This window comes from Tursiops truncatus, chromosome 15 (assembly GCF_011762595.2).
Source record: "Tursiops truncatus isolate mTurTru1 chromosome 15, mTurTru1.mat.Y, whole genome shotgun sequence".
Classification (NCBI taxonomy): Eukaryota; Metazoa; Chordata; class Mammalia; order Artiodactyla; family Delphinidae; genus Tursiops; species Tursiops truncatus.
The window spans coordinates 25,861,423-25,885,705 of NC_047048.1; the positions used below are offsets into that span (position 1 = coordinate 25,861,423).

The 24,283-nt window shown below is 44.6% G+C and overlaps 2 protein-coding genes and 1 pseudogene across 5 annotated transcripts in view; 1 reads left to right on the plus strand and 2 right to left on the minus strand.

Moving 5' to 3' along the window:
* The window catches only part of BFAR (bifunctional apoptosis regulator), a 28,094-nt gene extending 15,668 nt beyond the window's left edge, over positions 1–12,426 (minus strand). The window contains exon 1 of one of the 2 annotated variants that reach the window (XM_073792289.1): positions 12,190–12,426. The gene's annotated coding sequence lies outside the window, so the exon portion shown is untranslated. The remainder of the gene's footprint in view (positions 1–12,189) is intronic. The other variant, XM_019928665.3, reaches the window with a different exon arrangement.
* Positions 104–8,323, minus strand: LOC117308096 (tricarboxylate transport protein, mitochondrial pseudogene; annotated as a pseudogene).
* A 3,627-nt stretch (positions 12,427–16,053) lies between the features above and the next one.
* The window catches only part of PARN (poly(A)-specific ribonuclease), a 167,826-nt gene continuing 159,596 nt past the window's right edge, over positions 16,054–24,283 (plus strand). For 2 of the 3 annotated variants that reach the window (XR_012326102.1, XM_019928672.3), the window contains exons 1-5: positions 16,054–16,206; positions 16,610–16,687; positions 19,601–19,680; positions 20,478–20,545; positions 20,631–20,712. Coding sequence is in view for 2 of the 3 variants with exons in the window: in XM_019928672.3 (XP_019784231.1) it covers positions 16,188–16,206; positions 16,610–16,687; positions 19,601–19,680; positions 20,478–20,545; positions 20,631–20,712 (327 nt within the window). In the remaining variant the exon portion in view is untranslated. The remainder of the gene's footprint in view (positions 16,207–16,609; positions 16,688–19,600; positions 19,681–20,477; positions 20,546–20,630; positions 20,713–24,283) is intronic. The other variant, XM_019928670.3, reaches the window with a different exon arrangement.

A 24,283-nucleotide genomic window follows, 5' to 3' on the forward strand; every position in this document is an offset into this window, starting at 1 on the left:
AGGGGACGCAGGCTCGTGCCCCGGACCGGGAAGATCCCACGTGCCGCGCAGCGGCTGGGCCCGTGAGCCATGGCTGCTGAGCCTGCGTGTCCGGAGCCTGTGCTTCGCAACGGGAGAGGCCACAACAGTGAGAGGCCCGCGTACCGCAAAAAAAAGAAAAAAAAAAATTAGGTAAAGCAAAATAGTATAGTGGAAAGTTCAATGGACTTGGATGAGGGAGGCTGGAGAATTCTAGATCCTTCCATTCTGCTAACTTCCTTTGAAGATGTAATTTCTTTGGCCTCAGTTTTCTCAATGAAATTTCTGAAGTCCTTTCAACGTACATACTTTTAAATAAGCCAGCTTCTTGGCCCATGAAAATGTCTGGAGTCGGCAACAACAGATGTACTTCATATAAATAACAGAGTTTATCCAAACAAATCTGCCTTCCCCTTAGGTAATTAACTCTTTTGACACCTGATTTCAGAGGCTTCCACAGGAACAGTACCTGGAAGACAGTGAGGTCTGGTTCTCTGAGGTGCCCTGTGCCAGGTCCACTTGCCTGGGGCTTAATATCCACCCCCCCACACACCCCAAATCAACCGAAACATGCACATCCTGCCTTCTGGATCCCACCAGTTTGGTGCCACAGAAACACACTAATGTCACTAATATGCAAATGGCTAAGGACCATTCTCTTCTCATCCTTATCTGGGTCTTAAGGGAGTTTTTTATTGAGAAGCAGTATGATGGTGCCATGGAGTTAGAAGCTCAACTCTCCATCTCCGGGATGGTGCCTAAGTTACCTGGGCTCTCTGAGCCTTGTTTCCTCCGCTGTGGAATGGTGCTTACAGTACACAAACCTTCAAAGCTTCTTGTGAGAGTTAGAGATAGTGAACTAGGGTGGTGGATGGTGTAAACAGGGGCTAAAGAAATGATTATTCAGATTGTTACTGGAATTAGCATGGCGTAGGCACTGGTGGGGAAGAGTTTCTCAATCTCACTGTTGTTACAGGCAAGAAGGTAAATTGCTCTCGATCACCGACACTGGTCACGCAGAGAAGGGCTCTTTGCAGGCAGTGGTTAAGAACACAGGTCCCTGGGCTGGGCTGCCTGCATTCTTACCCCAGCTCTGCCATTTACTAGCTTTGCGCTCTGGATTTCTTTGAGTCTCAGGTTTCTCATATATAAATAGGGATGGTAATAGTATTTACCCCATTGGAAGGTTTTGAGAGTTAAGTAAGAGAATGCAAGTAAAGTGTCTGGCATACGGTAAGTAGACCATAAATGGTAGTAATTTCCCTGATTTTCAGGGAATTTTATCACTTTTTACAGGGCACAAATTTTATATAGAGCATGATAACACTATATTTTAAACAAGCAAATCTATAAACAAAGACTAGAAGAAAATACAATGAAGTATTAGTAGTTGGTTGGGTGGGGGAGGATTGTGATTTTCTTGGTTTTGGTTTTCTGTATTCACCAAGCTGTTCTTAATGAAAATGCTGTTACGATAACTGCAAAAATATAGAGAAAATTATAAAAAGCAATCATATTTGCTCATTATTTGTATGTTTAGGAACATCTAAACATTTTCTAACTGCTTTCCTTTGGGCAGCCTCTTCAAATTACTAAGGAAGTAGGAGATCTTATATGTATAGGTTTTTAGAAAAAGGAATCATCATTTTGATAAAGTAGTTCCTTTATTTGGCTACTACGGATTAAACAACTACCATGTGGACAGTATTATCCCAGGAAATAATAATTGGACCATTGCTAGCTACTGACCATCTCTGGGGAGCTGGGCACTGGCAGGCACTTTAAGTACATTCATGAGCACATCTTGATTCAGTGTTGGAAGAAGGATTATTATTATTATTATTTTTTTTTTTAAGAAAGGGCCTCCTGCTCAGAGTCTCAGGAGACCAGAAATTGGTCACCCCAAAGCAGTGCCCCTCAAGCAGACCATTTCACAGGGAAACCATTAGGGAGTAAGCTGGGCTGGGCCCAGGCTGCAGGGCAGACAAGAGGCCGAGAGCACTGTCTCCAGGCCCAACCAGTTCTCCTCTGCCCCCTCAATGTTGCCTACCAGGTGACCCCCAAGGACACACCCTCCAGCTGACCCTGCAGGATCTTGCCCCCAGGCCACAGGCAAGGCCTGGATGGAGGCCAGATGTTCCTTGGCCTGGTGCCAGGCCTCCCAGAGGGCTGACACTGTGGCCGCAGCTTGCTTGCCCACCAGCCTGCCTGGCCCCGACAGTGTCCTCGGGTGAGGAGTGGGCCTGCCCTCGGCAGAGGCGTGACCACCACTGCCCACCCACAGACGGGCTGACACAGGGACAGGAGGCTGCAACAGGATCCGGTTTATTCTGCTTTGGAAGGGTGGTCCTGAGAGTGGCAGGTGCCACCCTGTCCGGGGCAGAGGGAGGGCCCAAGGGCTGGTTAAGGCCAGTGGTGGGAGACGCAGGGGGATAGGCAGCCCCTATAATGCAGTGAGGCCAGGTTGAGGCCCGGAGGCAGCTGTGGTAGGCCGGGGCGATGCCCCTGCGCCCAGGGTGGAAGTCACCGGGCTGGGACCAGGCCATGGGTACGGAGCCATGACCCAGGCCACATGGGCACCCCGGGAAGTGGGGCACAGGGTCACAGGACACGAAACATGAAACACAGGCACATGAGTAAGCACGTGGACAAGTGGGCACAGATTCACAGGCCAGAGGAACACCGGTCTCAGCTGGACACATGGACACCATGGTGGTGCCATACAGACCACAGGGGACAGACACATGGACTCGATGGCCACAGGGGACAGCCCTGAGCCATGAACTGCGAGGGACAGGGGAAGGGGGCCTTTTGGCATGACTGCACTGGAATTGCGAGAAGGGGGTGCTGGGGGCAGCCCATGTGCAGACCCCGGGGCTCAGTCCGTCTTCCACACTTTGTTAAGCAGCTTCACCACCTCGTCGTAGATGACAAACACGATGTCCACGTCCAGGCACACCCGGCCCAGGCGGGGGACGGTGCCCTTGTAGAACGCCTTGGGGCCCTCGTTCCTCAGGATCTGCAGGCCGCGGCCCCACGTTGTGTGGTACTTATGCGCCTCCAGGCCCTGCATCTGGGTCTTGATCACGTCCAGAGGAGTGTTACCACAGACACTGGCTGTGTCTGTGATGGCGCCAAACACACCGTGATCAGAAGGGTTCATAGGGGCTTGTTGGGGTTGTCCCCTTGGTACCAGTTGTGCAAGGAGGTCACGACAAAGAAGAGAATGGCCTGGTTGGATCCCTGCTTCAGCACAGTGGCCACGATGCCCTGGTAGGTCCCTTTCAGCCCTTGTTCCCAAACGATCTCCCTGACCCCGTGGAAGAATCCTCTGTATTTGGGGCTGGGGTAGGTCTGGTCATGGATTAACTTCACCTTGATGGTCTCCATGGGGCACACGACCACCATGGCATCTGCCACACCGGCGCCCAGGCCGCACAGCAGCCCGCGTGTGCTGTCTAGCCGTCCCTGGGCGTCCCGCATGTGGTTGCTGAGAAACTCGAACATCCCGAACCGGACGGCCGCCTTTGGGATGGAGCCGTAGAGCAAGAAGATGAGGCCGCGGTACAGGCCCGGTACGCCATGGTTGTGGACCGTCCGCCGCACGCAGTCCCCGATGCCCTCGTAGCGCGGCGGGTGCAAGCACTCGTTCAGCTGCAGCTGCGTCTTCACGTGCTTGGTGGGGAAGGTGATGCAGATTTCCGTGTCGCCTGCCAGGATCGCCTTCCCCGGGTGTGTGAGGGTGGCCTTCCTGGGTGCGGGCGCCCCTGCCGCCAGAGTGTGGGGCGTGGCCATGGTGGGCGGGGTGGGGGGCCCGGCGGCGGCCTCTCTTCTAACAGGGGTTAGAAGAGATGGGCTTGAATTGGGCGCTGTTCTTGGTGTTTCCTGGGGAGCAGTGAGTGATATACCTGGAGATACAGGTCTGATACAGGGTCTTGCGTGACTGGTTAATGAGAGGTGGGCAGATGGGAGCACATAAAAGTTTCGGAGGCATTGAGATCAGCAAAGCTGTCCTTGAGGATGATAAATCTCATCAGGAAGGCGGGCTGAGCTGGGACAAGGCAGAGGTGAGGTGCCGTCACTTCTGAGACTAAGGTGGCAAACATGAAAATGCAAAGAAAGGGATCAATCTATCCAAGAGATGTTACAAAAATCCTTTATGGGCTTTGGTGATTAGAGAGCAGAATGATCAAAGATGTTGTCTAGGTTCTAGAACAGGGGAAGAAGAACAGTTCTGCTGATAGAAATGAGTCACTGTAAACAAACGGAGCCCAGCTTTAAGAGAAGTAAGTTGAATTTCGGAAGAGTCGAGTTTGCAGTGATGACCAGATCTCCAGGTAGAACTGTCTAGTGAGCAGGTGGAGATCTGAAACTGGAGCTGGGAGTTAAGGGGGAGGCCAAGTGTATGGATCTCGGAGTCATTTGAAATGACAACATACATGGAAATTAATTTCTCACAAATTAACCTTTTAAAACTAGAATGCACTAATAATTCTTAGTTTACCAGATCTGAAAGTTTATTTCTCATGAGAGAAAACAAATCACACACAGACATCAGAAGTGTATTTTATAAGTCATGTTTTGGGACTTCCCTGGTGGTCCAGTGGTTAAGAATCGCCTTTCAATGCAGGGGACGCAGGTTTGATCCCTGGTTGGGGAACTAAGATCCCACATGCCGTGGAGCGACTAAGCCCGCGAGCCGCAACTACTGAGCCCGTGCACTCTAGGGCCCGTGTGCCACAACTAGAGAGAAGCCTGCGTGCCGCAAGGAAAGACCCTGCATGCCACATAAATAAATAAATACTTAAAAAAAATGCAGAGGGAACAAAATATTAAGGATCTGTTTTTTTTAAAAAAAGTCATGTTTTGAAAAGCTGAGGTGGCCACTAACTCTGTTTTTTAATTGTCTTTGACAATCTAGAAACTGCATGGACTTTGATTACTTCTTAGGAATCTTGCTCGTTTCATTTTACCCTAAATTCAAAAACTGGAAGTTAACAGAGAAAGAATGCACAGCTTAACTGAATTCAGCTGATCTCTTCTGCTACTTCTGTCTGTAAGTATTTGGGTTCTTTCCATTAAAGAAAGCAGTACTTTTAGAGGACGAAAGTGCCTCTTACGTGATAAAAAACTAGCTCAGATACTAGAGTTCCAAGTTGTGGCCTTCTGACTTGGATAAACACACCCTCCTGCACTGGCAATGGTTAAAGGCTTCTTTGAGGAGAAGGCCCAATGTTCCTTTGAGGATGCTGATAACCGTTCTCTACAAACTTGGCACACACACCAGCAGGTTGGAGCTGGTTTGCTGGCTGAGTTCCTTCACAAGGAAGCACGTGTTAGAACACGCCCGCAGCCTACTGCTCTTTCCACCTCGTCGCAAAGCCTCAGAGAAGGCTTGGGGGACATGGTTAGGACAGGGGCGAGAAGAATCATTCCATTCCCACTCCCAGTGCCCTGTTCACATGGAGACACTTTGGTTTGTACTTAAACATCACATGAGGGCTTCCCTGGTGGCGCAGTGGTTAAGAATCTGCCTGACAATGCAGGGGACACAGGTTCAATCCCTGGTCCAGAAAGATCTCACATGGCCGCGGAGCAACTAAGCTCGTGCGCCACAATTACTGAGCCTGTACTCTAGAGCCCGCAAGCCACAACTACTGAGCCCGCGTGCCTAGAGCTCGTGCTCCGCAACAAGAGAAGCCACCACAATGAGAAGCCCGTGCACCGCAACGAAGAGTAGTCCCCGCTCGCTGCAACTAGAGAAAGCCCGCACACAGAAACAAAGACCCAATGCAGCCCAAATATAAATAAATAAATTTAAAAATAAAATAAAATGATGGCTGGAACACCACATAATTGAAGAGCACGGCGAGACCACTGGACTGAGTCACTCTGAAGAGCTGCAGTTTCTGACAGTTGAAGTTGTGTCTTCAACTGATGTCTGGATTGGCACTTCAGGGTGTCAGGGCACACTCTGAAATCACTTGCCAAGCTTGCGTTTGTGCACACGAGTGTTTTCCTGAAGGAAATCTATAGTTTTTATCTGATCTCAAAGGGGACCAAGACCCAAATTAGGTTAAGAATCATTGTTTATCCAGTGGGATAAGGGCTTTCTTAAAGTACCCACTGCCCTGGCTTCCTAGAGTGCCTGTAATGAGTCCAGGTGAGACTTTTCACAGTGTGGCTGCATTACTGTCAAGAGCAGCCATCCTCCGCGACCTGTCAGTCTCAACAGTGGTAGCCACTGCTCAGTGGCGACATCTAGTCTTTTTCTTCACGTGGTGCTTCTCTTTCTCCCCCTCCCTCTTGCTCTTTCTTTCCTCATCTTCCTTCTTCTCTTCTTTTCTATTGAATTTGGTGCCAGCATTAAAAAAAATCTCACTTCACATAAAAACCCAGATTCCTGGCTGCTTCTGAAAATCAGAAGATCTGGCAACACTGGGCTCTCCTTTTGTGTGACAAGAATCAGCTGAAGCTGAGTATCTGAGCAGCTGCCCCCTTCACACAGGGCCAGCTGGCTCCAGTTTGCTGCAGTCCTCACCCAGCTGGTTTCCTCATTTCCACTAGCTGCCTGACCCCTGTGGAGATCTGTGTTTTCACAACCTGTTCCATAAGGTAATGCCTTCACGGTCTACCGATGAGTGTTTGACATTTCTAGTTAACTGGCCTTAGGTTAGAAAGCTTCTGGAGTTCTATCAGCTTACTTATTGCTGAGAAAGTGATTGCTTATGAGGTTTCCCACACAATTTTCTACATTACCGCTTCTATTCTGCTTTAGCGTCAGAGGCTCAGTAGATTGTGTGTGTGAAAGGCTGTGGATGAACCTGAGGGCAGGGGCCAAGTCTAAAAATTCTAAGTCAGCTTTATTCTCACCATATTCTCACAGACCTAGCTCAAAATGAGTGAGAGTCTGGGGGTTTCCTATTTATCAAATATTTCAGTAGAGGCCTTTAAAACACTTATTTTAATTTTTTGGACCTATTACTTACTTCCTGGTTCTGAGAGACAGTGTAATGCATCTCAGTTTTAAAATCAGAAGACAGGTTCTGATTCCCAGCTTCACTACGAGCTGTGAGATCACAGGCAAGTTATTCATTCTCTCCAAGGCTCACATCAGCATATATAAGCAATGGGGTTACTGCTCCTGATCTCACAGGACTGTCCTGAGCATTAAGAGCACAGCACACAGGAAGTGCTCGATAAACGTGGTCCCTTCTTCCACAGCACGTTCCAGTGGGTGACATTTCCCAATCCATACAAGTAACGAATCCCTAAGCGGGTGGTTCTCATGCCCATGCCCCATAACCAACAACTTCCTCTACCATGTAACATTTACTTATTTATTTACTGAAATGACCATTTGCTTTTATTGCAAGAGACATGGACACTTTTATTTTTTTGGCTGCGCCACACAGCATGTGGGATCTTAGTTCCCCGACCAGTGATTGAACCTGTGCCCCCTGCAGTGGAAGCGTGGAGTCCTCACCACTGGACCGCCAGGGAATTCCCGACGATGTAACTTCTAAAACACCTGGGGAGATATTACTTCCAGAGGAGCACACCATCTCTAAAGTGGCAATGTCAAGAAATGGCATAAAATCTTAGAAAGCATTAACATGTGAAATATGACATGAATATGCACATATGAACAAACTGTACAGATGACTTTTTCTAGAATGTTCACGGGTTAGGTCTGTTGGCACAACTGATAGGAAACAATTATCACAAGATATCTATCACCATGACCCTATGTATGTTCTCCCAAAGAAATACCTAACTGACATGGTATAGTTATCTGAAAAGCCATGGAAAAAAAAAAGGGCTGGGACACATATACTGTCCCAATAATTCTATGTAACTGAAGACCCTAGAATGAATTTGGCTATTTTGTCCCTGGAAGGAAAGTTGTTGGTCAAGTGCTTCTCTGTGGATTTATCCAGAGGGTTATTCTCCAGGAGGAGGCAGGGGCACTGCTGTAACCTATTTCATTGTTTAATCACTCAACTCACATTTAAGAAAATTAATATAATAATTTTTATTGAGTTTATCAAAGAAGATTGCATTAATTCTGAGTTTAAGAATTTTTATACCTTAGCTTCTGAAGACTTCACTATGTGATGACTGTTAACTCTTTAGAAAGTGTAATTATCAAGCTGTTTGGTTCAGTGTTATATAATTATGGTTCTACCCCTTCACTCAACAAAACACTGATTGTGACTAAAATACATACCTAACGTTTTAGGAATAATCCTTTGAAGAGCTAATTTATTGGGATTCTGGCCTGAAAAATATGATCTCAATCACTTCTTACCAGGTTCACTGCAAGAATAAAAAGATTTGGGCTTCCCTGGTGGCGCGGTGGTTGAGAGTCCGCCTGCCGATGCAGGGGATACGGGTTCGTGCCCTGGTCCGGGAAGATCCCACATGCCGCAGAGAGGCTGGGCCCGTGAGCCATGGCCGCTGAGCCTGCGCGTCCGGAGCCTGTGCTCCGCAACGGGAGAGGCCACAACAGTGAGAGGCCCGCGTACCGCCAAAAAAAAAGAATGAAAAGATTTTGGCTTTAGATGGGTCTCTAGTTAGGTTATTTCTTCTCATTACGTATTACCCGACAACAGAGAATAATTACAATTGCTGATATTTACTGAGCCCTTATATAATGTGAGAGGGACAACAATCTTATGGGATAATTATTACTATCATCTCCATTTTACTGATGAGAAAATGTAGACCTAATTAGTATAGGGCAGAGCCAGGTTTTGTTTGTTTTTTTAAACAACAACAACACAATTTTTTCTTCTTTTTGGCCATGCTGTGCAGCATGCGGGATCCCCAACCAGGGATCGGACCCATGACCCCTGCAATGGAAGCGTGGGGTCTTAAGCCCTGGACCACCAGGAAATTCAGAGCCACGTTTTAAATGACGGTCTGACATTAAGCCTGTCCTCGTAACACTACGTTGGTCTATGTCACATCATAGAGGGGCCGCTGCGAAGCTGAGAAATCCAAACTAGAATCTGACACCACTGCATTTTGGAACATGTGACTCCAGCTTGTGGCTCTTAGGGTGAGCATGCTGTTCCTCATATGAGATAAATAAGCAGAAATATTCATAAGAGAAATAGGGGTGAGGGTGCTTGGGTGAATCCCAATTTCTGGCACCCTCCCCAGTCCACCCCGGGACACCACTATAAACACTAGCAGAACGCTACAGACATTATCAAATGTCCAAAGAGGGACCACCCATTTCTAGTGATTATGAGATAAAAAGAAATGTGTCCAAATCTAAGCAAGGCAAAGGTCAGAAACAGCAAATAAAACAGAACATGGTATGTACTTCTTGGAGGTGGCGGAAACTGGCTTTCATTAACATAAGAGAAGCATTTCCAGGCTCTTCCTGCATAAAACTTTGTGTTTTTCCAACTCCAAATAGACAGATTTTCTTTCTAGACAGGGTCAGAAATCACTAGGGCAAAGGCAGCTAGCTAGCTCACTGGACACTGAGCTGCCTGCAATTTGAGACCCTGTGATTTACTGCCTGTGAGTGGTGGTGGGCAAGATAAGTGCACACAGGGAAGCGTGTCCTGGTCTCTCCTCTTTCGCGTCTGCTCTGTGGCATATATTCAACGACCTATCTTGTATGAAACACTGGAGATACCTAATGACTCAGAAAGTGATCAAAAACTACTGGTAGTTACCAGTAACCCATACCTTAGCTATCTGTTTTTAAACTATTCCGTTACGATTCACACATTCTAAACTAACGAATCCTTTTCAGGACTTGCACACTGATGGTTGAGTGCCTCTCTGACCAAATTCTGAGCTCCTGAAGGTCAGGAACCAAGCCAGAGAATTCTATCATTGTACCTGAGAGCTACTGGCACAAAGCTGAGTTCTAGATATTTGTAGCTGAAAATCAAATCCACAAATCTTTGACTTCTTTCACAGAAGTTTCTTAGAACTTCCATCAGAATCACCTGGGAAGTTTGGTGAACTCAAAGATATTTGGCAGAGAGGCCCAAGAATGTTCATTTTAAACAAGCCCCTTAGACTATTCTTGTGTACATGGATGTTTGGGAACTAGAGAGCTGTTACATACCAATAAACACTGAGATGCCTAAGTATATGTGTCACACAAGGTACAGGTGAGATATTAACAAAATCAAGTTTAAATAACACTTCCAATCTCATTTCCTCTTCTCTCTAGTCCCTCCTCTCGCCACTGTCTGAATCATCCTCCTGGAGCAAAATTCTGATCAAGTCCTTCCTTTGCTCAAAACCTTCCCAACTGTGAGACTATAAAACCCATGGTCATAAGCTTGTCATTTAAGAATCTTTATGGCCCCCCTGCAATCAACATAACTTTTAAACTAAGAGCACAAACTCTGGGGCCAGAATGCCTGAATTCAAATCCCAAAGCCTGCAATTATTAGTTGCGTGACCTCAGGCAAGTCACTTAACCTCTCTGTGCCTCAGGTTCTTCATCTGTAAAATGGGGATATGAATAGGACCTGTCTGATAGGGTTGTTGGCAGGATTAAATGAATTAATGCATGCACAGCACTAAGAATAGTGCCTGGCACATAGTAAGTGCAAAATAAGTGTTAGATATTACTATTATCCTGATTACCTCCTCCTCTTCACCTACTCACACATTATACTCTAGTCCCACCTATTAGTTCCTGCTCCTTGGGCATTTTTTCATATCACCCTGTTCCCTCCATCTGTAACACAGCGCCACACCATCTATGGGTCAAAAGTGTCCAACTGACAAGACCCAATTCAACTGTCACTGGAAAATCTTTAATAACTAACTCCCCTCATAACCCAAATTAATCCTTCCTGCCTCTGTGCACTAGTGTAACTTTTATTTGTGCATGTTTTCTTATCTCCTAGACTATGATTTCCCTGGAGAGGCTGAAACAGTATGGTCTTAAAGGTTAGACAGACCTGGGTTCCAAACCAGATCACATTTATCTGCTCTGAGACTCCTATTTCCCATTTATAAGTTCAGGATAATAACACCTCCTTTGAAGGAGGCTTAAATGACAAATTCTATCTATAGATATTCAAAAAGTCTGCTGTATGAGTGATTGGTATTATTAATAGAATTATTAATAGTGGTATTTATTTAGTGCCAGCTATGTAGATAGTACCAGTGCCAAATACTGGAGCTTAAAAAAAAAAAAAGACAGAACTGCCCTGGAGAAGCACAATTTTTCCATCAAGTTTATGGAGATATGGGTTTGTATATCCCTAGGCTGGCTTGTTTACAAAATAGCTGTGACAAAAACAAACAAAACAACCCAACCCACACGTGCACTCTGCGTCAGCTCTGGGGTGCGTCCAGGGAAGACAGCAAAACTCCTTTCTATTGACGTTTCAGAGAGTGACATCAAGACCACCTACAAAGGACCGACAAACGGGCTTGGGTGGGGAGGACCCAACGGGGACTGTTCAGACCATGACAGCACCTGGCTCTTCCTCCTCCCCACCAAAGTTGGGGGGCCGCCTTCTGCCCGCCAAAGATCCCCAGCTTGACATGTCCTCTCTTTTGTCTTTTTTTTTTTTTTTTTTAAAGAAAACTCCCTTTTGCATAAGTCCAGATTTCTGAGCCGTGAGCTCAGAATCACAAGAGCTGGGGCTGCGACTCCGGGATTTCACTTTGTCCTTTCTGTGCGTCCGTTACCCTCTTTTAAAACTAGAGCAATCGTTCAGCCTTGGGGCCGGAACGTGCCCGGCCAGTCAGACCTGAAGCCCAGTCTGGCGTCTATCAGAAGCCTGGTCAATTCTGTACGCGCTGTCGTAGGCTGCGACCCGCGCTCCCGGGGGCGGGCGCCCCGTCGTCTCCCTCCAAGGTATGTGGAAGCGACGTCCCCTCCCTCTCGCCCCAGGGAGATCCCGGAACTACAGGCTCGGACTCTGACCCTGGAGGGGACACAGGTGAGGCCAACAGACCGGCCGTTCCGAGGTGGGCTCTCGGGAAGGGATGGAGAAGCTGGCCAAGCGGGAGTCCACTCCCCGAGGCCAGGACCGCGGCTGCTCAGGACCGGGGCCTGGGAGGAGAAAGCCCGTGCACCCCTCGGAGTCCGTCCTACACATCCGCGATCCACACCCCGCCCCCAAATCGAGCCCGGGCCGGCCCCTGGCCATCCTCCGCCAAACCGCTGCTTACCGCCGCGCTCATCCCGGGGCCGAACTGGCCATCGACGCCGGCCTGGAACCCAGCGTAAGCAAAGGAAGAGATAACAGCTGCACTTCCGGAAATAACCTAGGCCTGACTGCGGAGGAGAGTGCCCCCGGCCCGCGACCATAGAGGAGAGGCTGCGCTCTTTCCCTAACCCCCTCGACCCCGCGCCCTCCCCGCTGCCTAGAGAGGCCACTCTTGGGCCGGGGAGGTCCGCGCAGGCGTACTACCGCCGGTCCCGCCCCTTACTCTTGGACGCACAGACCTTGAGCCAGGGCTTTACACTGAGAAGGTGAGGCTGTTGTGTGTATTTGATCCTCCAGAGTGGCTGTTATTGTATCTGCAGGAAACAGCTTTGCCCGGAAATTAAAATTCTATTACAAGACCGTACTGTACTCGCCACAATTTTTTTTTTGCCTTTACATTTTATGCAGAAAATCAGAGAACCATGGCTAGATTTCCATTTGCAGTATTAAGAAGAATCGGAATTAACATGACTTTCTTATCACCACGTTTTTGTTTTTGGTTTTTTTTCCCAGCGTCTTGGTTCGTTAAGAATTCATGAGGATTACCTGTTTTAAATCACTGGCCTGGAGATTGTTAAATCGATAATTTGGGATGATTTTTTTTCCCTAGCAATCAAATGGGCAAAGAGTAAAAAGATTGGTAATGTTCTGTGCTAGTGCCAGGAGTGTATGACTCATTTTCTGGAGGATAGTCTAGCAATAGGTATCAGCATATTTTAAAAAAATTGCCGTGAAAGATACGTAACAAAATTTACCATTTTAACCATTTTCAAGTGTGCAGTTCAGTGGCACTAACTGTATCCACATTGTGCAGTCATCTCCACCATCCAGGACTTTATCATCTTCCCAAACTGAAAGTCCATACCCATTCAACAGTTACCAATAGTTCCTTCCCCAGCCTCTGGTAACCACCATTCTACTTTCTGTTAAAGAATTTGACTACTCGGGGCTTCCCTGGTGGCGCTAGTGGTTGAGAGTCCGCCTGCCGATGCAGGGGACACGGGTTCGTGCCCCAGTCCGGGAAGATCCCACACGCCGCGGAGCGGCTGGGCCCGTGAGCCATGGCCGCTGAGCCTGCGCGTCCGGAGCCTGTGCTTCGCAACGGGAGAGGCCGCAACAGTGAGAGGCCCGTGTACCGCAGAAAAAAAAAAAAAAAAAGAATTTGACTACTCTAGGTACCACATATAAGTGGAATCATACAGTGTTTGTCTTGTTGTGACTGGCTTATTTCACTTAGCAAATGTCCTCCAGGTTCATCTACTTTGTAGCATGTGTCAGAATTTCCCTCCATTTAAAGGCAGAATAAAATTCCATTGTTGGTATACGTGACATTTTGTTTATCCATTCATCTGATGATAGATGCTTGGGTTGTTTCCACTTTTTGGCTATTGTGAATTATGCTGCTATGAACATGGGTGTACAAATACCTATTCAAACCTCTCCTTTCAATTATTTTGGGTGTATGCCCAGAAGTGGAATTGCTGCATTATATTATAATACTATTTTTAATTTTTTAAAGAAGGACCATACTGTTTTCGATAGTGACTGTACCATTTTACATTCCCACTAGCAGTGCACAAAGTTCCAATTTCTTACCTAATAGGTATGAAATGATATCTCATTGTGGTTTGGATTTGCATTTGTGATGTTGAGTGTCTTTTCATGAGCTTGTTGGCCATTTATATCTTCTTTGGAGAAATGTTTAAGTCCTTTTTAAATTGGATTGTTTTTGTGTTTTTGAGTGGTAGGAGTTCTTTATATATTATGGATATTTACGCTTTATCAGATATATGATTTGCAAGTTTTTTTCCCCATTCTGTGGGTTGCCTCTTCACCTTCCTGATAGTGTCCTTTGATGCACAGAAGTTTTTAATTTTGATGTAATTCATTCATCACTTTTTCTTTTGTTGCCTATGCTTTTGGTGTCATAGCAAAAAATCATTGCCTAATCCAACATCATGAAGCTTTTTTGCCCTATGTTTTCTTCTAAAACCCTTATAGTTTTGGCTCTTACATTTAGATGTTTGATTTATTTTGAATTAATTTTTATACTGTGTTAGGTAAGGTTCTAACTTCATTCTTTTGCATGTGGATATTCAGTTTTCTTAACACCATTTGTTGAAAAGAGTATCCTTCCCTCACTGAATGGTCTTGGCATCCTTGTTGCAAATCATTTGACCATTTATTCAAGGGATTATTTGGGGGCTCTCTATTTCATTAGTCTCTATGTCTTTATGTCAGTACCACACTGTTTTGATTACTGTAGCTTTGCAGTAAGTTGATATTTATTGAACTTAAATTACTTAGAATTTAAATTTAAGTGGCCATATGTGACCAGTACTTTCCATCTAGGACTTTTAAAGCTGATACTAGAAGGCAGAAAGATATTTCAAGTTTGAAGTTTGACTACTTGTCATATTAGTTTCCACATTTACTCTCTGCTGCTCACACTAGGAATAGAGGGCCTAATTAACTATATATAAATTTCCTTTCAATGAGTAGAGGAAAATGGACCTGTGGCACCTGGTGGGGAAAATATGGTCACACTCTTACTTGTTCTTTAGGGTTCTTAATATTTTCTTTTGGGAGAAAATGGTTATCTTCTTTTCAAAAAGCACAAGTGGTTCATACTCAGTATTTCTCTCAAACCTAAGGTGTGAATGCAGGGAAATGTGACAGCAGGTCAGAACGCTGATCATATCTTACATTTATTCTTACAGTGCTTTACAATTCACATACATTATCACCACTGATCCTCAACCCTATTTAGTGGATGAGAAAATCGAGGTTTAGGAAGATTGAATAATTCCAGACCTAATAAATGGCAGAGTTAGCCTTTGAAAGCAGATCTTCTAACCAACTTTCATAGTAGGCTTTCGTGAAAGACCAAGGTGAATTCATTCACTCAACCCACGTTTATCGAGCATCTCGACGTGTCAGCAGTGTCGTAGGCTCTGGGAATCAACTGCAAACCACAAACCAACGTAAAACTCCATCAGGCAAGACCTAATCTGTTTTGCCCACCGTAGTACTCCCAGTAGCTAGTGCAGTAGATAAAGGTCTCAGGTTTGCGTTCCCCGTCACCTCTGTAAGTAACTGTCTTTTCCATTATTCTTATTGCAGCACCCTGCTCTTTCTTTTCACAGCGAACTTTGGGTTTCCAAGTGGCAAGTTCGATTCCTGCCTGACTTTCCCCTCTTCCCTCAAGTTAAGCTCCAGTGGGAGCTTGTCTTTTTTATTCCTCACTGTATCCCCACTCCTTTCAGGGTGCCCGGCACATAACTGGAACTCAAGAAATATATATTCATCAACTGGATGGATGTCATGTCACGCAAACTTCTGAAGTAAATGGCCCGGGCTTCCCTGGTGGTGTAGTGGTTAAGAATCCGCCTGCCAATGCAGGGGACACGGGTTCGAGCCCTGATCTGGGAAGATCCCACACGCCGCGAAGCAACTACTCCTGTGCGTCACAACTACTGAGCCTGTGCTCTAGAGCACGCGTGCCACAACTACTAAGCCCATGTGCCACAACGACTGAAGCCCACGTGCCTAGAGCCCATGCTCCGCAACAAGAGAAGCCACCGCAATGAGAAGCTCGCGCACCGCAACAGAGTAGACCCCGCTCCCGCAACTGGAAAAAGCCGGCATGCAGCAACGAAAACCTAATGCAGCCAAAAATAAATAAATAAAGTAAATTGTCCAAGTCTGGTCCTCACCAGTTAGACCACGCCTTGAAGGACTTTGATAGCCACGCCCCTCCTGTGTCCCGGGAAAGGAACCCAGCCTTGGCCCCGCCCCTGCCATGACGCAGGCACACGTGACGGCGCGCCGGCGCGCGCTGTTTCCGGAAGTCACCCCCGCGGTCTCCGCCGCTGCTGCCTGCGCTGCTGGCGGTGGAACTTCGCGAGTGGAACGGCAGAGGCGGGCCGGACGGGGCCGCGGGCCTGGCCACTCTGCAAAATGGAGATAATCAGGAGCAGTGCGTGTCCGCCGTGCACCTCCCCGCGTACCCGCGGCCCCTTTCACCCGGCCTGCTAGGCCCGGAACACGGCCGGTCTGCTTGGCGGGGCCTGGGGCAGAGGCAGCCCCTCAGGGGTTTGCTCCCATTTTGCGCCTCTTGGGGGGCCTTATTCCTCTCTGGCCCATACACCCTTGGGGGCCTTGTCGTCTTTCTTACCCGGGCACCCCCAGGGCCTTATCCCTCTCAGGCTCGTGTCCCCGCGGGGCTTATTTTCCGCCCCTGTCTGTGCACCCCTCAGGGACCTGTCCTTCCGCCCTAGGAGACGTAGGAGTTCCCCGGGCCCTCCTTCCTTCCCAACCTAGTAGCCCGTGGGCAAGCAGCTAGGCCACCGGTTCTGAGCCTCTTCTCGGTTTCTCCACAGATTTTAAGAGTAATCTCCACAAAGTGTACCAAGCCATAGAGGAGGCGGACTTCTTCGCCATCGATGGGGAGTTTTCAGGTATCCCTCGCTTGCAAGCTTGAGGCTGGCACCTTGCAGTGCATAGCCAAAACTCCTGCACCCCTACCCCCTGCTCCCTTGCCCCGGACTTCTGCCTGCTGGCCGCTCCTCCCTGTTTGTAGCCTTGGGCAAGTTGCATGGGTCTCCACGTTTCCTCTTAAACGTTTCGAAAGCACGGAAGAGGTGAGGTGCGGTGGGTTTTGTGATTGGGTTTGTGGTTGTTAGACCTCTCAGGGTTGCAGATAGAGATTAAGGTTTTGGTGCTGCTTAAAAACTGTTGGATGTGTGTGAGACAGCTTGGGAGTTCGAGTCAGGCTTTTTTGTACGTGTGGTGAAATACACATAACATAAAATTGATCGTTTTAAAGTTCAGTGGCATTGAATACATTCACATTGTTGTGTATCCATCTCCAACCATCCATCTCCAGAACTTTTTCATCTTCAGAACTGAAACACTCTACCCATTGAACAATAATTCCCAACTCCTCTCTCCCCTCTGCCTCTGGCAACCACTGTTTCTGTCTCTGAATTTGACTAGTTTAGACATTTCCTATAAGTGGAATCATACAATATTTGTCCTTTGTGACGGACTTTAGGGTCGGACTTTTGCAGATAAATGAGGGTATTCCTCTAGGCGTTAGTGGAAGTGTTCATTGCCTGCCTTGGCATGGGTGTGCATGTGTGTCTAATACTTTACTAACAGTTATAACTGCAAGATTTTTTCTTTTTCTCCTTTTGGATCAAAGATATCCACTTTTGGTATAGATAACACTTTTGCTACAAGCTTAACATGTTTGTAAGACTTCAGCTCTTTCTAAAGGACTCCGTGCTGCGGGTAATCTTTGGCTTTAATTAAGTGTGCAGTTTCTAGTTGGAGTCAGTTCCCTGGAAAGCTAAGAGTTTTCACCGCAAATAATTGTCTCTTGACCTTGAGTATACCTTTGTTGTGTAGATGTTACTCCAAACTGTTGACCAAGACTGTACTCTAAGTTAAATAATGCGCATCAGTATTTGTTGATGTCTGAGTATGCATTAATCTTTGAAAGCAGCAAAACTTATTCAGTCATAGAGATTGTTTCCTTAAATCATGACTGTTTTGAAACCTAATTTTTTTTTTACTGAATTATAATTGACCAATTATATCAGTTTCAGGTGTACAACATAGTGATTTGATATTTTTATACACTATGAAATCACCATGCTAAGTCTAGTTACCATCTGTTAGCTACAAAGTTATTGTTGGCTCTATTCCCTATGCTGTGACATTTATTTTATAACTGAAACTTTGTATCTCTTAAACCCCTTCACCTATTTGGCCTTTCCACCCACCCCCTCCCCTCTGGCAACCATTAGTTTACTCCCTGTATGAATGTCTTTGTTTTGTTTTGTTTGTTTGTTTTGTTTTTTGGATTTCACCAATAAGTGAAATCATATGGTATTTGTCTTTCTCTTTCTGACTTATTTCACTTAGCATAATACCTTCTAGGTCTATCCATGTTGCAGATGGCAAGGCTTTATTTTTTATGGCTGAGTAATATTTCTATATATGTATGTGTATATATATGTATGTATGTATGTGTGTGTATATATATATGTGTGTGTGTATATATGGCATCTTCATTATCCATTCATCTATCTTTGGACAATTAGGTTGCTTCTATGTCTTTTCTATTGTAAATAATGATGTAAATAATGATGTAGTGACATAGGGATGCATATATCTTTTCGAATTAGAATTATTGAAGAAAAAATAATTTTTGTTTTCGTATAAATATCCATAAGTGGAATTGTTGGCTCATATGTTAGTTCTATTTTTAGTATTTTGAGGAAGCTTTATACTGTTTTCTATAGTGGCTGTACCAGTTGACCTTCCCACCAACAGTACATGATGGTTCCCTTTTCTCCACAACCTTGCCAACACTTGTTATTTCTTGTGTTTTTGAGAATAACCATTCTGACAGGCGTGAGGTGGCATCTCAAGATTGCTTTGGCTGTTCGGGGTATTTTGTGGTTCCATACAAATTTTAGGATTATTTGTTCTAGTTCTGTGACAAATGCCATGGGTATTTTGATAGAGATTGCTTTGAATCTGTAGATTGCTTTGGGTAATATGGACATTTTTACAGTATTAATTCTTTGGATTCGTGAGCACAGTCTTTCCATTTATTCCCATTGTCTTCAATTTCTTGCACCAATGTCTTATAGTTCTCAGAGTACAGGTGTTTCACCTTCTTGGTTAAATTTATTCCTAGGTATTTTATTCTTTTTGATGCAATTGTAAATGGGATTGTTTTCTTAATTTCTGTTTTTCATAGTTTGTTATTAGTGTATAGAAATTTACAACAGATTTCTGTATATTAATTTTGTATCCTGCAACTTTACTGACTTCCTTTATTATTCTAATAGTTTTTTGGTGAGGTCTCTATAGTGTTTTCTATATTTGAAATCTATTTTAGACACTGAAACTGCCCATTCTCAAATTGAAACATTCACATCTCTAAATTCATTACTATAGAGTTTAGCTTGGTAGCCAGTGAAATTAATGCTAATTTTGAGAAAGTGAAGAAAGGAGCACTTCCAATTAATTTTAATTCATGAAAATATGAAATTATAGCGCCATTGAATAGTTGACTGACATTTTTCCATTAGCATTTATTAACAAGTTAAAAACTTTTATTTCGGGCTTCCCTGGTGGCGCAGTGGTTGGGAGTCCGCCTGCCGATGCAGGGGACAGGGGTTCGTGCCCCGGTCCGGGAGGATCCCACGTGCCGCGGAGCGGCTGGGCCCGTGAGCCATGGCCGTTGGGCCTGCGCGTCCGGAGCCTCTGCTCCGCGGCGGGAGAGGCCGCAGCGGTGAGAGGCCCGCGTACCGCAAAAAAAAAAAAAAAAACAACTTTTATTTCTTAAAATCTAGGAATCAGCGATGGACCCTCGGTCACCGCATTAACAAATGGTTTTGACACTCCGGAAGAAAGGTATCAGAAGCTTAAGAAGGTACGTGGATGTGCTAGAAAAAAATTTTTTTTCCCATGTTGATCCTGCATATGTTGAATTATAGAGGAATATAATCGTTAAACTTGTTCATTAATGTCTCAACCCCAGCTACAAAATGATATTTTAGTGGTATTTAAAACAACAGCAAAAATAATTGTTTGCTGGAAAACATTTTGGGGAAGGTTTAGTATTTTCAGTGTTAATTTGATTTACAGGAAATGTGATGTGGTTATTTTAATCATTTGGAAATAGGTTTACCATGACACTCTGGATGGTGGATAGGTGCCTAAGTTGGGAAAAATATTAAGAAATGTATATAAATTAATAATGCATCTGATACCTACTAGAGAATGGACTTGAGGATATGGGGAGGGGGAAGGATAATCTGTGACAAAGTGAGAGAGTGGCATGGACGTATACACACTACCAAACATAAAATAGATAGCTAGTGGGAAGCAGCCACATAGCACCAGGAGATCAGCTCGGTGCTTTGTGACCACCTAGAGGGGTGGGATAGGGAGGGTGGGAGGGAGGGAGACACAAGAAGGTAGAGATATGGGAACATATGTATATGTATAACTGATTCACTTTGTTATAAAGCAGAAACTAACACACCATTGTAAAGCAATTATACTCCAATAAAGATGTTAAAAAAATAATGCGTCTGATAGATAATCTGTAATCTGTTCTAATTGGAACAAAGTTAAGTAATCAGAAAACCCACCTGATTGAGAATACTGTTGCTGACGTCGACTGTAGAGCACTGTTTTGACAGATATTTTATTTCCCTTTTCCAGCATTCCATGGACTTTTTGCTGTTTCAGTTTGGCCTTTGCACTTTTAAGTATGACTACACAGATTCAAAGTAGGTTGTTTTAATAAGTGGTGGGAATTCTTTTGTCATGGCGTAATGTAACGCCCTAAGTCTCCTTTTATCTTATTTTCCCCAGGTATATAACAAAGTCTTTTAACTTCTATGTTTTCCCGAAACCCTTCAATAGATCTTCACCAGATGTCAAATTTGTTTGTCAGGTTAGTAGTATAATTGAGTTGTTTTTCTGTTATGAATTGCTGATGAGGCAGTGTGGAAATGTGGAATCAGAATTCTCTCTAAAATTTGGTTCTACTACTAACTTTGCACTTTGGGCAAATCATTTCACCTCTCTGACTTTCAGTTTTAGGGTTGTAAATTAATGACACTCCCATCTTCCCTTTTACTTGAGAATGAGTTAAGGAATGAGATGTAAGTGACAGGCAGATGGAAATGAGAACGTGAGCTTTATCATTAGTAAAGCTGAATCTGAGACCATGGCTTCGTAGTGTGACTCTTTTGGGGATTTTTAATGTCTTACCCCTGAATTGAACCTACAGATCAGGACCTTCAGGCTTCTTCCCACCCCATTCTCATTGCACCCATCTCCAAGGGTAGAGCTTTATTTTCTGGAAGAGGCGGGTATGTGTGTATCCTCTTTGAAAAGAGAAAGCCCAAAAGGGGCTAAGCTATATATGTTCAGTTTCTTTTCCCAAGCTCACCAATTAGGAAAGAGAGGGTAGGTAAAGACCACTGTTTCCTCCTGAGTAGGAGAGGGCTGACTTTACGAGCCAAGGTAAGGATACAAGGAGGTTCTCCTTTAGAACACCCTGTTTGGAGTTGTAGCTGATCTAGTAGACACTCAGTGAATATCAGTCTCCCCGTTCTGCTCTCTCTTTTTTTTTTTTTTTTTCTTTCTGCTCTCTTAATAATCTGATACAATGGATAAGGTGAATGTGAATAAGTGTATAGCGAATGGATATGTGATGAAAGCTGAATGTTGGCCTTTTCTCCCTCATGATCTTATGCTTGAGCTTCTCTCCCCGTAGCAACATTAGTTCCTTTGAGTCTTCCCATCTTTCCCTTTTCCTGCATGTAAGTAGTAATGCAGTTAAGAAAGCCTGGAGGGTAGGCTTCTGAGTGACTGAGTCATGTCAGGTTCTTTCTGTAATAAGGCAGGATATAAACAAATGAAATTGAGCATTAATTGTATATCTAGGGCTGAAGAGAAGGTAATTTTGGTTTTGTAAACCTGAATTTTTCTTAAATTAGCAAATAAACCATAGTTGATATTTCTTTACCCTGCAACCATTTAACAGCTATTTACCAGTCACCTTAGTATAGGATACTTAATTAAACAGTATTTGTAGATTTTCACTGAGAGAAAAATAGGCTCAGTTGGGAAATTTGTGTGGATGTAGTTTTCCAACAGTACCAGGAAAACACAATTATTTAAAGTGGATTCCATGGCTTTAGCCAGGGGTTAATCAAACATGCAGACAGTGGCAATGAGATACCTTGGGGATGATGCTTTGTTCTAAAACACCAACACAAACACAGTTATTCTAGGAAATGAATTGGAAACAGATCAAAAGAACCCTACCCATTGTACAAAGCCATTCTGGGGCTACACCTGGAACACTTTAGGTAGTTATAGTAGCCAGCCACTCCTTAAAACAAAGAAAGACATCACAGACTTGAAGACAGGCCAGAGACTAATGTCTAAAATGGACAATGGGATAAAAATGGTGCAATTCTCGGGTTTCCCTGGTGGCGCAGTGGTTGAGAGTCCGCCTGCCGATGCAGGGGACGTGGGTTCGTGCCCCGGTCCGGGAAGATCCCACATGCCGCGGAGTGGCTGGGCCCGTGAGCCATGGCCGCTGAGCCTGCGCGTCCGGAGTCTGTGCTCCGCAACGGGAGAGGCCACAACAGTGAGAGGCCCGTGTAGCGCAAAAAAAAAAAAAAAATAGGTGCCATTCTCTGTTCTGGAAAAGCAAAGGCAGAGAAGAGGTTTAGACTCAGTAAGTAAACTTGTGAATTGTATGGATATGGTAAATGATAGTGTCTTTGAATTTTTTTCTTTTGTCCTCCATCTAAGGTGGCTTTTGTTTTAAAATTCTATGGTGACAGCAGGGTTGCATCTTACAAGGAACTTATTAGCTTCTGGAGTCAGCGACTAGGGTGAAAATTGTGTCTGGTCAAAAATCAATCTTGAAAAGCTCTTATTACCCTTAAAGCAGGGAGAGTTTGGGGGCAAAATAACTTAATATGCTCTTTGAAAAATAAGCATCTGTATACATAGTGAGCTGCTCACACTGGGCGGGGTATGGGGGAGCTACCTGAGAGCCAGGCACACTCCTGGAGCACGTGCCCGTCCAGTGGGGCAACAGAAGAACTGCATGGCATTGGCACTGTCTTCACCTCCTCTTTTTCTTCTCTTCTCCTTCCTTTTTCTGACTGAACATCTATAGTTGAATTCATGGAAGAAAATACATACGTGGTCATGAAAAATCGAGACCCTGCTGCTGTCTGGAGAGTAAAGAACGAGTTTCTTTTTTTATCCCGTCTTCCCCATGCCACTTCTTTCCCCATTTCACTCCTTTTATGTCCATATGTACATATACTCTTATGTCTACATATATATACATAATTTTAGCTTTTTTCTTTAATATACACAGGATCATAATATTCATATTTTATATAACTTGTATTTTCTACTTAACACACTGTCTTCATATTTCATAGTATGGATATGTTATAATTTATTTAACTGGAGTTCAGAAGTTTTCCAGTGGTTACCTATTTAAACAATGCTATAGTCAGCATCTGTGTGCAGCATGTCTTGGTTATATGTAGGAATGTTTTTATAGATTTCCTAGAAGGGGAATTGCTGACTCATAGAGCTTATATATTTAACATTTTGATAGATGCGTCAAATTGTCCTCCCAAGTAGCCATGCTCATCTTTTGAATCCTGAAAATGGTACATTTAGGACAAACCAAAGATAGTGGTTAGTAAACCACAAATAGATTTTGTTGGTTCAAAGGGTTTTTCCTTTCTTTCCTTTTCTTTTCTTTTTATACAGCAGGTTCTTATTAGTTATCTGTTTTATACAAATTAGTGTATATATGTTAATCCCAATCTCCCAATTCATCCCACACCCTCCCCCCACCAACCCCTGGCCGCTTTCCCCCCTTGGTGTCCATATGTTTGTTCTTTACGTCTGTGTCTCTATTTCTGCCTTGGAAACTGGTTTATCTGTGCCATTTTTCTAGATGGGTTTTTTTCTTTATTATGGTAAAAAATACATAACCTAAAATTTACCATTTTAAGAGGCTTTCAGTTCAGTGGCATAAAGTACATTTTTTTGTGTGCAACTTAGAGGGTATTATTTGAGTGGAAAGTAAATAGCTTCAAAAAGGGGATAGGTGAATCTCTGACTCTGGATTTTTAAAGAGGGAAGTTAGGATGTTTTGGAGTCTAGTGACAGCAGGGACAAAAATGCCTTTCCATAATCCATCTTTTGGTGCCTCTGTCAGTGATGGAATATTAGGTGGGCAGAGTTTTAAGAATACTCAGGCATGGTAGATAAAAAGGCTTGTGGCCCAAGTCAGAAGTCATTGGGTCTTGTTCAGAACAAGATAAAAAGGGAAGATGTGGGCGGGGACTGGTTGCTTATTTGAAACCACAGGAAACCTGGACATGATGGAAAATGATGTGCGTGTACCCACACGTGTGTGTGTGTGTGTGTGTGTGTGTGTGTATTTGGTAAGTTTGCCTTTTTATATCTCA